The following is a 14,790-nucleotide window of genomic DNA, read 5'->3' as shown; positions in this document are numbered from 1 at the left end:
CTGACAGGTGAGTTTAACACCGACACAACCACAGAGACTTCTGTCTGTCACACCTGTGTGTCTCACCTTTCTGTCTCTCCACCTGTCTGTCTGTCTGTCTGTGTGTCTCACCTTTCTGTCTCTCCCTCCACCTGTCTGTCTCCATGACAGTCTTCAGTCTGTCTACAGTTTCCTGCAGCAGCTCCTCTGGACTACACATCCCACAATCCTCCTCTTCCTCCTCCTCTTCTCCTTGAGACAGACAGGTGTCTACGTTCTGTAGCCCCGCCTCCTCTGGTCTGTCCTCTTGTCCTATTGGCCGGCAGAGACACATGTCACCTGCAAACCCTTCCTCCTCACAACAGACATCATGTGACAGAGGAGTGCCCTGGTGGATTGTGGGAGATGGAGTTTGTTGTTCGTCCTCACTCCACTCGTCCTTCATCAACACTTCCTCCTCCTCCTCCTCCTCAGTGTTTCTCTGTGTGTCAGAAGTTGGTGTGACATCACCTCTTTCCATGTCGATGCTGTGTAGCGTGCTGTTGGCATGTCGTTGAGCCTGACAGAAAAAAATCTAGTTCAGGAGAGAAGTCAACTACAACTTCCAGGGTGCATTTCAGTAACAAACAATCAGTCACAGCAGTTCATGTGACAGTGAAACCTGATAAAACATCCAGCAATTAAATTAATTAAAAATATGAATCTATTAAATGAATTAGTTAACTTCCTGATCAGAAGTCAGGGTGAGACCAGGGCAGTGACCTCAGACACAAAACACTCCAACTAGACATCAGGATCTGTCAGGGTCTGTCAGGATCAACAACCTGAGGTGATTGAGACCTTCAACTTTTATTTTAAAAGAAAATATGTTGTCATTCTGCCAGCTGATGAGCTTTTTAAAAAACACAGCAACAGCAGCTGAGGCTCATGGGTAGTGTAGTATTTAAAGCTGGAGGCAGGTAGTCGATCCAACAGCCTGAAGAATTCAAAGTGAAGCAGACACTAGGTGGCAGCACGAAACCAGGGTCAGTTACAGTTAAAAAATTTAATTTGAAAACGTGACAGATATTTTCTCTCCCTCTCTCCCACACACATAAATATAACCAGTCTGTACAGACACTGAGGTCATTATAAGAAAAACGGACATTTTGTTTGATGGTCACTGATAAAATAAGAAATTGTTGAGCTCCTCTGGATCATGTGACTTCCATTTTACCTGACTGACTGTGACTCCAGCCTGAAACACCTGTGTGTTATTTACCTGTGTGAGCATGCCCTGCAGACGCAGGTTGTGTTGTCTCAGTGTTTCCATGGTAACCTCAATCTCCGAGCACCTGTCCTCCAGGATGCCCTGCTCTGATTGTACGGTGAGCCGCCATGCCTTCATCTCCTGCTTGAGCAGCCTGGCGACAAAAAGACAAAGATGATCCAGACTTTAAACCTAGACCTGGTCCTAGTCCTGGTCTTCAGACTCACCATTTGTCTCGGTGCAGGTTCCTGACCTCAGTCAGCACAGCCGACGCATTCAACTGATCAACAACAACAAGACAGCACACACATTATATACAACCTGAACATTCAAAACCATGAGGTCAACAACCCCTATGAGATCAGAGGTCACCTGCTGAGTCAGCATCTCCTCATCAGTCTGCACAACTTTAGACAAGGACAATGAGCTAGGAGGAGGTCGCACTGAGGCATCATGGGAAGCATCTCTGTTGGAGGATGGACTGTGACAGACAGCTGAGTCAGCCAATCGTGTAGAGACATCAGAAGGGGGTGGAGCACTGAGAAACAAACTAGTTAATGAGCGTGTTTCCTGCATTTAAAACAAGACTTTAACAAGTTACTCTAGTAAAAACAAAAGGTGTTTAACAACGTATTTAATTAACATAATGTTTCATTAAAAAGGTTAAAGGGTCAATTTAAAAAAGTAAGCTTTTAATAAGTGTGTTTAATTGAAAATGCGTCTTCCTGTGAAATGTTTCGACACTGATTGCACACCTGGCTCACCTGTCCTGAGTCTCCCCTGGCTCCGCCCATATCAGGACCCTCCTCCTGTCAGGCTCTCTCTGAGTGTATCGCCGTGGCAACAGGGTGTGACGAGCGCTGTGCACTAACAAGCAAAGAGTCTCCCTCCAGGTGGGCTGATGGAGATGCAAACTAAAGGTTACAAACTGATGGATCTTTACCTTTTGGGGGAGGGGGGGGGGGCGTTACCTGTGTATTTGTACCTGTTTGTTTTACCTGGATGTTTATACCTGAGTGCAGAACTCATTTTCCTGATCTTTCTGTAGCTGTGTCTTTCTGTTTTTACCTGTCTGTGATCTCACCTGTATCCGACTTACCTGTGTGCAGAACTCAAGAACTGGATGGTGGGTTTTGTGTTTCCTCGTGTGTCTCTCTCTCAGGAAGCAGCTCTGACACACGTGGACGTTCACACACTTCATACAGCGATACCTGCACATACACACACACACACACACACACACACAACACCCACCACACACACACACACACACACACACACACACACACACGATCCATCAAACAGTGGGTCATGCTGCCCTCTAGTTTGTCTTACAGGATCATCTGATACATCGCTCAGGTGTATGAAGCTAGTTAACCCTCAGTAGAAACTAGCTGACCTCAGTAGAATCCAGTAGAAACCAATAGAAGTCTTACCGGAGGCCAGAGATGGGGAAGGTCTTGCAGGTGTGGCAGCGGACTGTGTGACTGACGTTCTGACTGACGGACAGCCGGTACAGAGTGGGTAACCATAGCAACAGATGTGGCTCAGTCTGCAGCCATGACAAAACATGTTCTTCACTTGCCATAGAGGTCAACACCTGTAAACACACAGTCAGATTGTCGCCATGACGACCACCAATTGCCTGCAGCCCAGTGTTTTTCTTTGTGTTCTCACCCCGTTAAAACACGACCTCACCGCTGCCTCCACGCTGCCAAAAACTACTTCCTCCTGCACCGCCGCTGGAACCTGAACACATGCATATGTTGGAGAGAGACAGAGGAGGAGAGAGTCATGCTGGAAAATGTAGTTAAATGTTTTTAGTCTTTATGGGGTTTACCTGGCTGAGGTCCTGCAGTAAAGCCCTGAGTCCAGACCTGCTGACGGATCCTGAGCTGTTGTCTGAAACCCTCATCAGAGCTGCAGCAGAGTAAAGAGTGTACTTTATACTGAAGGAAAAATCATCCTAACATGTATTTTATTCTGAAAGTCCATCTCAGCTTTTAAACTTCCTCTCAGATAAATCAATAAAATAAATCCCATCAATGAAAACATAGTATTTAGTAAACAAAAATGTATTTCTCTCTTTTTAACTACAACACCGACATCATCCAGTTTCTAATTTTTATGAAACAGAAATATAAAATATTCTTTTTTATAAATCCTGTAAAAAAAAAAAAAGAAAAAAGAAAAAAAGAAAAAAGCAAAGCAACCATGTGTTGAATGAGGTGTTTCTCAGCGGTCAAATTTAGAGCCATTGTTGTTCCTCATTTACATGAACAATCTTCTTAATGGCTGTAAACTGACGTTATGTACAGATGACAAAGAAATCTTCATATCCACACAATGACATTGTCAGTAATTAGCTGTGTGTTCATCAGGGCTCAGTCCTTTACATTTTACATGTTAGTGATATATAATCTGTAATATATATATATATAAACACAGTCTTACCTTTCCTCAGGCCTTCTCACCTGTGTTTTAAACTAGCAAGCCCTCAATAGATATTAGTTAACCCTCAGTAGAATCTAGTTGGCCCTCAGTAGATAACCTGTATATAATGGAGTATAAATGGTCTTACCTGTTCTCAGGGCGTCTCACCTGTGTATTTTTCCAGCAGACTGTCAGAGGACAGAGCGATCAGAGCCGTCTGAAGAGATGCAGCAGGTACCGAACCCACCTGAGTCCTGGAACAGAAACACACCTGTACAGATACACTGACAGTGTTACTGCAGCCTGTTTAACTCACCTGTGTGAACTCTGACCTGTCATATAGTCTGAACATCACACTGCACGTCTCCTCTGGAGCCCGCACGGTCACATGACCTGGCACTTCCTGTGACACGCCGTGAAACATCCTGTTAAGAGTCCAGGTCACTTCCTCCCTGTTCAGCCCCACATCCTGCCGCTGAGTCCCGCCCACTGAAATGACAGCCGCCGTAATGTGTCGAACGGACACAACGTGCACTGAAAACACAAACACACAGCAAGCTCATGGTTAAATTAGATTAGATTATCTAATGAATTACAGAAGGACTTCCTGGAGGACAAATTTTTCATCTCATGTAGGAAGATAACTGCAGTTCAACTGTACGTAGGATCAAAGACTCTAAATTAAACTGAGACAGATTTACTATTTAAGGACAAACTATATGTTGTTGTTAAATTTGCAGGAGCTGAAGTAACATGTTGTTGTCAGTCAAGTACATGTAAGAGAAACATTATATCATCTACAACAATAGCAAACAGCAGAATGATATACTATAGTATTAAGTGATAGTAATAATATGGAAAGACTCACTATGACAGAGTTTCTGCAGAGACAGAAGCTTCATGGCGGCTCTGTAAACAGGCAGACGGATTTCATTCAGCCCCTCTGTACAGGAAACAGGAAATAAACATCCATCAAGCTTTAATGTGTTTCTGCTGAAGGTCAACTGTTGGTGGCAGTTCATCTATAAGTTAACGGAGAGGAGCTTACCGATGCTGTTCAGGTCCATGATGAGGTTCACGTCAGTCTGAAAACACACATCATCATCAGGTAAGTATTATTTTGGTTGAACACTCACTGATACTCACTGTGTTTTTTATTTACAGACAGTTTCTGAATCAGTGAACGCGGGTGATCTGATGGTTCTTTCTCAAAGTGCTGAAGCTTTCAGGAAACTTTAAAGGTTTTGTAGATGGATTTTATTCTGATTGAATATAAACCATGTTTCTGAGTGGGCAGGTGACTTCACTGCTCCAGGGTCAGGTTTCTTTATTTCAGAGTGTCACATCCACACAGTTACAGTTACAATACACACTTACAGACCTGATCAATCCTCCTCTCAATAACTGAAGCAGACAGGATGTCCCCTTTCTGTTTCACCTGCATCCACCTGATTCTTGAAAGGTTTCTCAAACTCAGGAGCTGCAGGGACAAGAGCAGAACAGATCAATTTCTTTACATGAGTGAAAGCAGCTTCACAGGATGGAGACAGGACCACAGTGTTTTACTACAATGTTTTCATTACATTGTTTTTACTAGTGTTTTTACTCTAAAGTTCTGACAAAAGAGATGCTTCAGTTCTTTTCTAGATCTTTATCCTCAGCCTGAACATGTCCACCAGAATAAACTCCAGCAGTGGAAACACGTCAGTTAGTTCAGTAGACACAGACTCAGACAGTAGAAACAGACTCAGTAGAAACAGACTGACCTTGTTACGACTGTTGCAATGTAGAAACCAAACGTGTGCTGCTGGAGAGACAAAGTGAATGAATCATGAATGAAGGTTTCATTTATCACCGCAGCTGCTTCTCACCTGTCAGCTCACCTGCTGCCTGTGGACCAATCAGCAGCCACCAGAGAGCTGACATGGGACCAGGAGCTGACTCTAGGTCTGTGTTAATGATCTGACTGGTGACACATTTTGTAGTTTGAATGGTCTGATCACATTTGAGGTGAGACACAGTAACATCATGACACCCTGCTTCTTCTTGTTCAGTTAATCTGTGAACTTCATCAGATCAGAAATCCTTAATCCGTAACAAATACACAAGTCTAGACAAAAAACACACTGAACCTTGACCTGGATGTGGGCCATGGAGACTAAATAACTCCCTGTTACAAATGGAAGACTTCAAAATTAAGATAAGATAAATTGTTAAAAAATATCTAGAAATCAATGATACAGAGGGGCTTGAACCGGTTACTGTGGGAGGGAGCAGAACTGAGGTCGGAACTGACATCTTTGCTTCGTATAAGAAAAGTCAGAGAGGGAAAAAAAATTAAGGAATCCATAAGACATCCTGTTACCAGGGGCAGCTGCTTTGGTTTGCACTCAGTCTGTGCCCTCTGATGCTTGGATCCCCAGGACTCTGGTTCCGCCTTTGGGATTTGTAGCTGGGCACACACGTGTCTCCTGAATGGTGAGGTGACTCGTTCTGCAGTGCACGGTGACATATCACACACTCTCATGGACGTTGTGTAGGAACTAGGACTTAAAGGCATGTTCCTCCTCCAGAACTGGTGCATTGTGTCACTGAAGGTTCATGTTAATTTTACTTTGAACTTTAGGGGTAGGTAAGAAGAGCTGGTTTTTAAATTGCCACTGTGGGTCCAGTGCACTGGCAACAGCAACATAAGCCATTCATCAAAAAGAGGATCAGTGAACAGTGACCCCTGCAGTCTGGGAGTGAACCTGTTCAGATGCTCCAATGTCTCTTTAGGATGGAGATCTGGGGGAAGCCAGAAATCATGCCTATACAGAAAAGACAGACATAGGATATGTATACATAAATATATCTATACACACACACACACACACACACACACACACACACACACACACACACACACACAGGGAGGAAAACTCTCAACAAGTGAAAAGGCTTCTAGATATTCACATGCCTCATAAAGACATTAACAGAGATACCTCCACACACATGAATCACTCTCACATGAGTGCTATTAATTAGGTCCACATTTCATAAAGCACCAATGACACATTAGAAGAGAGAGGATGACATTTTATTTCCAAGCATCCATTCACCCTGAAGTCAGAAGGTCAAAGGGTCATTTCTTACTCACTGGTTTGTATCAATGGAGCTGAGAGATGTTGGACTTCCACAAGAACAGGTAGGAAGAAATGTATCAAAACCATTTCCAAAACACGTCATGTTAAAGCTCCATTTTGTCCTCTTCTCCTGTTTTTTGATTTAAGTGTTAGAAGATATAGCTCTAGTAACAACAGGTCATTGAGCCAATCAGAAGAGAGGTTAGAGTATCTACTGATGATGTTTAAATTTGATTATGACATGATTATTTGGCGAAACATTCACCTTCAGTTTTCCTTTTCCTCTCTGTCTGAGAGGATGATGATGATGTTGGTTCAGAGAAGGCTGACTGAGAGGCTGATTTAAATGAATGTTTCATGTGAGTGAGCTGAGTGGCCTGATGATGAAAAACAAGCAGCCGCTGTAGTGGAGCTGTGAACACTGTGTTGTTGTATATGTCTGTTGGCTGCTGACCTCCTCTGCTCTTTGTTTCTCTTCAAACTGAAGCTCATTGTCTGTTTCTGGGTCGTTCGAGGTCCAAACACTGGAGCTTTTCTTCTTCTGCACTGAGATAAACGACAACACACAGTGCCTGTCATCCACCACCATCATCACATCATCACATCAGCTCAGAGGTTGGCATGGTTTCACTGACCCAGACCAACAGCCTGCAGCCAGGAGCTCTGAGAGCAGGTTTTCAGCTAAATGCTAACATTAGCACAACAACATGCTAACGTTTAAAGTGTTAACATGCTAACATCTGCTAATGAGCAAATAACTAGTTAGTTATAATTAGTTCTGCAGGGAGCTGGTCACCACAGAGACCCAAGGACACAAAACCACCACAAAGACTCAAAACCACCACAGAGACACAAAACCACCACAGAGACACGAAACAACCACAAAGACGCAAAACCACCACAGAGGCTCAAAACCACCACAAAGACTCAAAACCTCTGCAGAGCCCCAAAACCACCAGAGACTCAAAACCACCACATAGAGATACAAAACCACCACAAAGACTCAAAACCACCATAGAGACACAAAACCACCACAGAGACACGAAACAACCACAAAGACGCAAAACCACCACAGACACTCAAAATCACCACATGGAGACACAAAACAACCACAAAGACTCAAAACCACCACAGAGGCTCAAAACCACCACAAAGACTCAAAACCTCTGCAGAGCCCCAAAACCACCAGAGACTCAAAACCACCACATAGAGACACAAAACCACCACAAAGACTCAAAACCACCACAGAGACTCAAAACTACCACAAAGACTCAAAACCACCACATAGCGACACAAATCCACCACAAAGAGACAAAAAAACCTCTACAGAGACTCAAAACCACCACAGAGACTCAAAACCACCACATAGAGACACAAAACCACCACAAAGACTCAAAACCTCTACAGAGACCCAAAACCACCACATAGAGACACAAAATCACCACAAAGAGACAAAAAACCTCTACAGAGACTCAAAACCACCACAAAGAATCAAAACCACCACAGAGCCTCAAAACCACCACAAAGACTCAAAACCTCTACAGAGACTCAAAACCACCACATAGAGACACAAAACCACCACAAAGAGACAAAAAACCTCTACAGAGACTAAAAAACCACCACAAAATCTCAAAACCACCACAGAGACTCAAAACCACCAAAAAGACTCAAAACCACCACAGAGACTCAAAACCGCCACATAGAGGCACAAAACCACCACAAAGACTCAAAACAACCACAGAGACTCAAAACCACCACATAGAGGCACAAAACCACCACAGAGACTCAAAACCTCTACAGAGACTCAAAACCACCACATAAGGACACAAAACAACCACAAAGACTCAAAACCACCAGAGACTCAAAACCACCACAGAGATTCCCAGTAAAATGGATGACATTGTGTTATTTAATGTTCAGTGTGAAAATTAAAGTAAAAACATAAAAACATTGAAACAAATTACTTTAAAATGTGTACACTTAGGCTCCACCCAGTGGGCATGGCCTCTTTGCTCCACTCAGCCTCCAGTCAGAATCAGAGTCAGCACTCCAGTTCCCCTCATCAATAACAACAACAGTCCTGCTGAACTGCAGTTACTGCTGCTGCTGGGTGAGTACACACTGTACTCCACGGTTTGTCATGTGGTCACTGAAAGACACTTTTGTCAGAGACATTTGTTGAATGTTTTTGTCTCATGGTCTTTGTGCTGCTGTGGACTGACTAATTACAGAGGAGTGTATGAGCTGTGCTGAAGTAAAAATGAAGAGCTCCCTGGGGATCTGTCTGGTGATCTGCTCTGCTCTGATCGGACTGGGTACGTTTGATTTTTTTGTTCGAGTGTTTTTTAAATCTGAATTTTTTTTTTATTTGATTGATTCATACTCTTGATTTGAAAAACAGCATTAGAAAAAAATATATAAAAAAACAATAATACAATTTGACATGTTAGTTAGTGGGATATCACAAACCCAAACATTTTATATATATGTATACATATACAAGCCTTTTAGGAGAGATATGTAGTATCAAACTGAAACTAAAATTTATTCATTAACTTGTGTAATTATTTGCTTAAAGTTTAAGTCTAATTGTGTCTAAATTTTTGGCACCAACTGACAGTCTCACCATTGTAATGTCTGTGTGGGCAGCCACTAAAACAGTTTAATATTTCTGCTGTACATGTCTGAAGCAGCTGGGACAGATGTTTTTAAGTGCTCACATCTGTAACCTCTGCATCTTTCTTGCTCTGGGTCAAGATTCGAATCAGGAAGTAACGTACAGAGGTTACAGGACTACAGTCTGGGTTCATTTGTCACACTGTAGCAGAGACCAGCAGAGACTCCAGGATGACACTGCTTACAGCCCAAAAAAAATCAACACATAGAGGATTATATAACAAAAGCATCTAAAATGTTAATCAGTGAGCTTCGGAGCTGCTGGTGGGTGATTTTGTTACCTTTTTACAGACCCACGCTAGCTGTTTCCCCCCGTTTCTAGTCTCTAGGCTAAACTGAGTTAGCTGTATCGGGGTTCCCACAGCCCTATGTTCCCACATTTCTAAGAATGTTTTGAAAATTAGGCCCTATTTTCCCACAGTCTTATATGTTCCCATAAGCCCATGTCCACACTAACCCGGGTAATATTTATCCGGTTAGCCCTTCCGTCCACATTAGAACCGTGAATTCCGAAACTGAAAACGATGCTTTACAAAAACGATCGCTGAGGTGGATAAATGTGAAGACGCCATGGAACGTGGATGCAAAGCGTTCTGAAAACGATTAGTGTGGATGGAGATCGTTTTCATTGTGAATGTGCATTTTTATAATTATCCGGGTTAATGTGGACAAGGCCTTTTCTCAAAAGGAAACCCTATGGTCCCATATTTCTTAACATAGGACTGTGGGAACATAGACACGCTCCCGCTGTATCCATGTTTTTCCAGTCTCTATGCTAAGCTAAATTAGCTGCATGCCTATGTTTCCAGTCTCTATGCTAAGATAAATTACCTGTGTTCCTGTGTTTTCAGTCTCTAAGCTAAGCTTAGCTTACTAGCTGCTGGCTGTAGCTTCATTAAAGACATGAGAGTGGGATGTTTACTTCACCAATGCCACAGATGTGGACCAGACTGAAACAAACCTTTTCATGACAGCAGCAGCAGTAAATCTCTAAACTCTGTTTCTGTCACATGATTTTTTGCTGAAAGTCTCTCTCTACCATCTTCACCTTCATCCTTACTGTCTGAATAAGTTTTAGGGATAATTAAAAAGGATGATGTAGAATCTGTATTTACCTGCCTCAGTGTTGTTCACATTCCTGGTTCAGAGCCTGGACTGTAGCTGAAGTCAGGGGAGAGGCAGGAACTTCAGCCTTGAGGATTTGTGACATTTATTTACTGACAAGTGGCCTAAAGTTCACAAACTTCACACTGCTACATTCACAGCTACACTGCTAACTGCTAACTAGGAAGCTAACTCTGCTTCGGTTGCCTCTCTCTCTCTCTCCACGTAAACAACCCATGTACTGATCTATTCCTGAAAGCAGCTGCTCTACTCCTGTAATAATATTCTGTCTCTAACGTACAGCGGAGTCACAGACAGCTTGGTAAACTGACTTTAGCTAAAGCTAATCACCCGTCAAAGATCCAGGATTATACTCAATGCACAACCTCTGAATCAAGCTGCTATCCTCTCCGCCTGACAAGCTCCACTTTGTCAACGTGATATGGTCACACCCACAAAAATGACAGAAACTATACTTACAATGGCTGGAAGTCAAGCTAGATACAGAGACAATACCCTGCTGCCACCACAAGAGGGCAGTAAATGACAAGGGTTAGGGTTAGGATTATGAATGAAACAGGGATCAGATCCTTAAAGAGACAGGAACTGTTCTGAGATCAGATGTGAGGAGAGATCACTTCACTTCAGTATTGATCCGATTGATTCTGTTTTCAGCTTCAACTGTTCCCGATGGCACAACACTGCTGTAAACACAATAAACACACTGGTGGGTTAAAGGTTGAAAGATGTTGTTTGGAGGAGACAAACAAACCTGTACAGGACTCTCCATCAGTTTCTGTTTTCACTGCTGCCTTTGGTTTGTGAGATCAGAACATGAACATGAACCAGAACTGAAACAATTGATAAAAACCTCCTGTGATATTATTATAGTTGATCCCATTTAATCAGATAGTAGATTTTCAGTGAAGCACCATCATTAAATCTGTGTAAAATTTGGATATAAATACACTGAGAAGTGATAGTATTAGTTTTAGTATTAGTAGTATTAGTATTAGTAGTATAAATTAGTATTAATTAGTATTAGTAGTATAAATTAGTATTAGTAGTATAAATTAGAATTGGTAGTAATGAAGAGTGCTTTCTGTGTTCCAGGATCGGCCATTCGGTGTTACAGTTGTAAGGATTATACAGCCAGCTGCTCCAAACAACGAGACTGTAGCTATGACGACGCCTGTCTCACACTCAACGAGAGAGGTGCCTTTACCTGTACACCTGCATACATGTACACCTGCACACTTGTACACCTGTACACCTGCACATCTGTACACCTGTACCCATACTTTTACCATAACCATAGAAAATACTGATTTCTGATTGGCCAAAGATCTCCATTGTTCTTTATTGCCAAACACTGACTGTCAGGAGCTGCTGTGAGCTGCCTCCAGGTTTACAGGATACTGAAGGATCCAGATCAGTCCGGACTGTCTTTGTCCTGTTTGTCCTGCAGGTGGGATGACCTACCGTCAGTGTCTGAAGTATTCAGACTGTGAGTACAGCCGCCTGGCCCAGATGTTCCCCCAGGTACAAAACACTTCCTCTATACTCACCATATTTAGTCAGTGATTGCTGTTGAAACAAACTGACTGCTTCCTGCTTCATCAGTGTTGTTGAATATCTGGGACGAAGCTCAGACCACTGTGGAGACAGGAGACGTTCAAGGGAAATATCCTGATCTGTATCAACTCTCTGAGAAGCAACAAGCAGCTGAACTCCCCCAACCTTCTCCTCTGAGCTGTGACTCAATGAAACGAAATATTACTGACAGATAAACATGCAACATGATCAACATGATCAACCAGATAAACATGCAGCAGGAGGACGATACTGTAGTTTCTTAAACACATCAGCTCCAGTGTGTTTAAACGACATAGACAAACTTGCAAGACCTGCAGGGATCCTGTGTCCAGGTCAGGCAGAGCAGGCAAGTGCCCAGGGGCCCCAGACCTCCAGGGGCCATTAAACCCCAGGCTTAATCTGCATCATTTGGGTCTAGATAATCTGATTAATCAAACAAATTAGTGGGAGCATTAGAATTACAACAGTTAAGTAATAAGTCACGGCTGATCAATTTTCTATTATCAATCACTTTCAGGTGTCCAGTTTCACCTTCAAGTGCTGCAACTCTGACCTGTGTAACTCCGCGCCCTCCTCTGCAGCGAGCTCTCTGATTGGTCTGCTGGCCTCTGTGGTCGTCATGTGGTGGTGCGTCCACTGAAGAGTCAACAGTCATGTTCCTGCAGTGCTGCAGCGCCCCCCAGTGTCTGCAAACACACAGCGCACATAACACTCGCAGCTTCTCCAATTGACACTCATTCACCACATTCATATTCATCCATTCATCCCAGTCAGTCATTCATCACGGTTCAGTTTGGATCAAACAGGCAGAAGACCGACTTCACGTTTCAGATATTTTTCATGTGACATAACAAATGTTTAGATTTTATCTCGACAGTGTGACGGTTCAGGAACCTGAGGGGCGGAGCTTACATGGTTTGACCTCACTGATTGGTCAAACACAAACACCGCAGAGATTTTATTATGTGAAAGCAAGACTGCTCACACTCATGGACTCAGTACAGCTGCCACAGCTTGACATTTATTTTGAAAAGAATCTCTACATAACTTCCTGGCTCCAGTTCCCATGATGCATCACTGTCATTACGTAAATGTCCTCAGATGATAGAGTGAAACTAAAGCAGGAGAAACGGTCCAATCAGAGCTGAATGTGTGGATTACCTGCAAACATCAGGCAGGTGAAGAGAGGCCATGCCCACATCCACATGAGGTCTACAGGTGGTTTCAGCAGTCTGAGTCCGTCTGTGTGAACAGGAAGTGAGTGAACGAGTGAGTCAACATCAGCAGCTGATTGTGTCATGAGTCAAAAATAAATAACAAACTGTTTCATCCGTCTAACAGACCTGCTGTTCAAGGTTCTTCATTAACAGAACCTCCGGTTCCTCTGGTTCCTGTGGTTCCTGTGGTTCCTGTTTGGTGACAGAACAAGAAAGTTTCCTCTTTAACTCTGTTTGAAACGACTGACTTGAAACCAGCTTTACGACACTGCCTGCAAACAACCATGATTTTAATAAAGTTTTACAAACAGGAAACAGACTCAGACGGATTTGATTTTTAAATCTTTTAAAGGAAATGTATTTATAGTCAATTGAACAGTGAGACTGAATCTACTGAAGCTGTTTAATAAACTTCATTAAATAATTCAAAACCTCCTCAATAAAAAGAAACAACCTGCTCTGATCATTTTAAAGAGTTAAACCAGAGGTTTGTAGTTCTCTATAGAATCTTAAAAACTCTGTCATGGGAATAAATAAATAAATAAATAAATAAAAATGAAAAGTAAAAACATGTTTTCAGACATCTTACAGAAATTTCATTTTCATTTTCTGAACTGAGTCTGTAAGAAGAGAAACATGAAGACTGATTTTTCCTGATGGGACCTGATGGGACCTGAAGGCAGCAGCAGTGTGAAGCGTTCGACAGCAGCACCACCTGCAGACTGTCAGGTGAACTACACTAACTCCAACCTTGAAGGGAGCTTCTATGGACCAATAAAATCTACTTCGTAAAAATAAAAGTCTGTTAAATTTGGATTTGTGTTTTTAAATGTTTGATTGTTTCACTTGTTTAAGAAATAACACGAATAAAAACTAAATAATTATCACAAGATCAGGATTTATGGAAATAATTCAACAAATGTGACCAAGACTGAAAAGTTCAGTTTGGTGATCTTTATACTGCAGGTTAATTTTTTTCAGTGCAGTGGTCTTTTTATTGTTACAGTATTATTTTTAATTGTAGTTTTTTTTGTTGCTGTTTTTTTACAGTTTTTTTTTTTTTTTTTTTTTTTTTAAATTTTTTTTTTTTTTTTTTTTTTTTTACAGTGCAGTGTTTTTCGTTGTGGCAGTATTTTTTATACAGTGTAGTCAAGTATTTTTACCGTATACTGTGACAACAATGTGTTACAGTGTAATTCATTGTCTAACAGGAGAGTTTCCAGGAAACGCCCGGTACACTGTAAAACACTGTAAACACTGTAAAATATAAACACTGCTCAGCTGTTCCGAGTCTCTGACGTCACTTTGTCAAGTGTTTTACGAAAAACAAAAAATACAGGAAACTGACGGATTCATGTTCAAAATAAAAGCACTAAACTGACTGAAGTCACACATGAACAATAAAAACAAC

General features: G+C 42.1%; 2 protein-coding genes across 2 annotated transcripts; one reads left to right on the top strand and one right to left on the bottom strand.

The window, feature by feature from the left end:
* Positions 1–175: 175 nt before the first annotated feature.
* On the bottom strand, positions 176–6,110 carry LOC111235555 (dystrotelin-like; the record flags this gene model as incomplete). The annotated part of the gene is made up of 16 exons (XM_022764027.1): positions 6,027–6,110; positions 5,428–5,468; positions 5,043–5,141; positions 4,710–4,746; positions 4,530–4,604; positions 3,994–4,195; positions 3,830–3,915; positions 3,069–3,148; positions 2,906–2,977; positions 2,665–2,828; positions 2,328–2,439; positions 1,993–2,126; positions 1,565–1,709; positions 1,456–1,481; positions 1,241–1,382; positions 176–538 (listed from the first exon to the last, which is right to left on the bottom strand). Coding segments are annotated over exons 3-16 (1,701 nt in total), but the record flags the coding sequence as incomplete, so codon positions are not given.
* A 2,712-nt stretch (positions 6,111–8,822) lies between these two features.
* Positions 8,823–13,694, top strand: LOC111235565 (CD59 glycoprotein-like). The gene is made up of 5 exons (XM_022764044.1): positions 8,823–8,896; positions 9,018–9,101; positions 11,680–11,781; positions 12,035–12,108; positions 12,680–13,694. Exons 2-5 carry the CDS (start codon positions 9,026–9,028, stop codon positions 12,800–12,802), a joined length of 375 nt encoding a protein of 124 aa, XP_022619765.1. The 5' UTR covers positions 8,823–8,896; positions 9,018–9,025; the 3' UTR covers positions 12,803–13,694.
* The last annotated feature ends 1,096 nt before the right edge of the window (positions 13,695–14,790 follow it).

Source organism: Seriola dumerili, unplaced genomic scaffold (assembly GCF_002260705.1).
Source record: "Seriola dumerili isolate Sdu_G_001 unplaced genomic scaffold, Sdu_1.0 BDQW01000513.1, whole genome shotgun sequence".
In the NCBI taxonomy this organism is placed as follows: Eukaryota; Metazoa; Chordata; class Actinopteri; order Carangiformes; family Carangidae; genus Seriola; species Seriola dumerili.
This window is presented reverse-complemented; position numbering and strand designations above follow the sequence as displayed.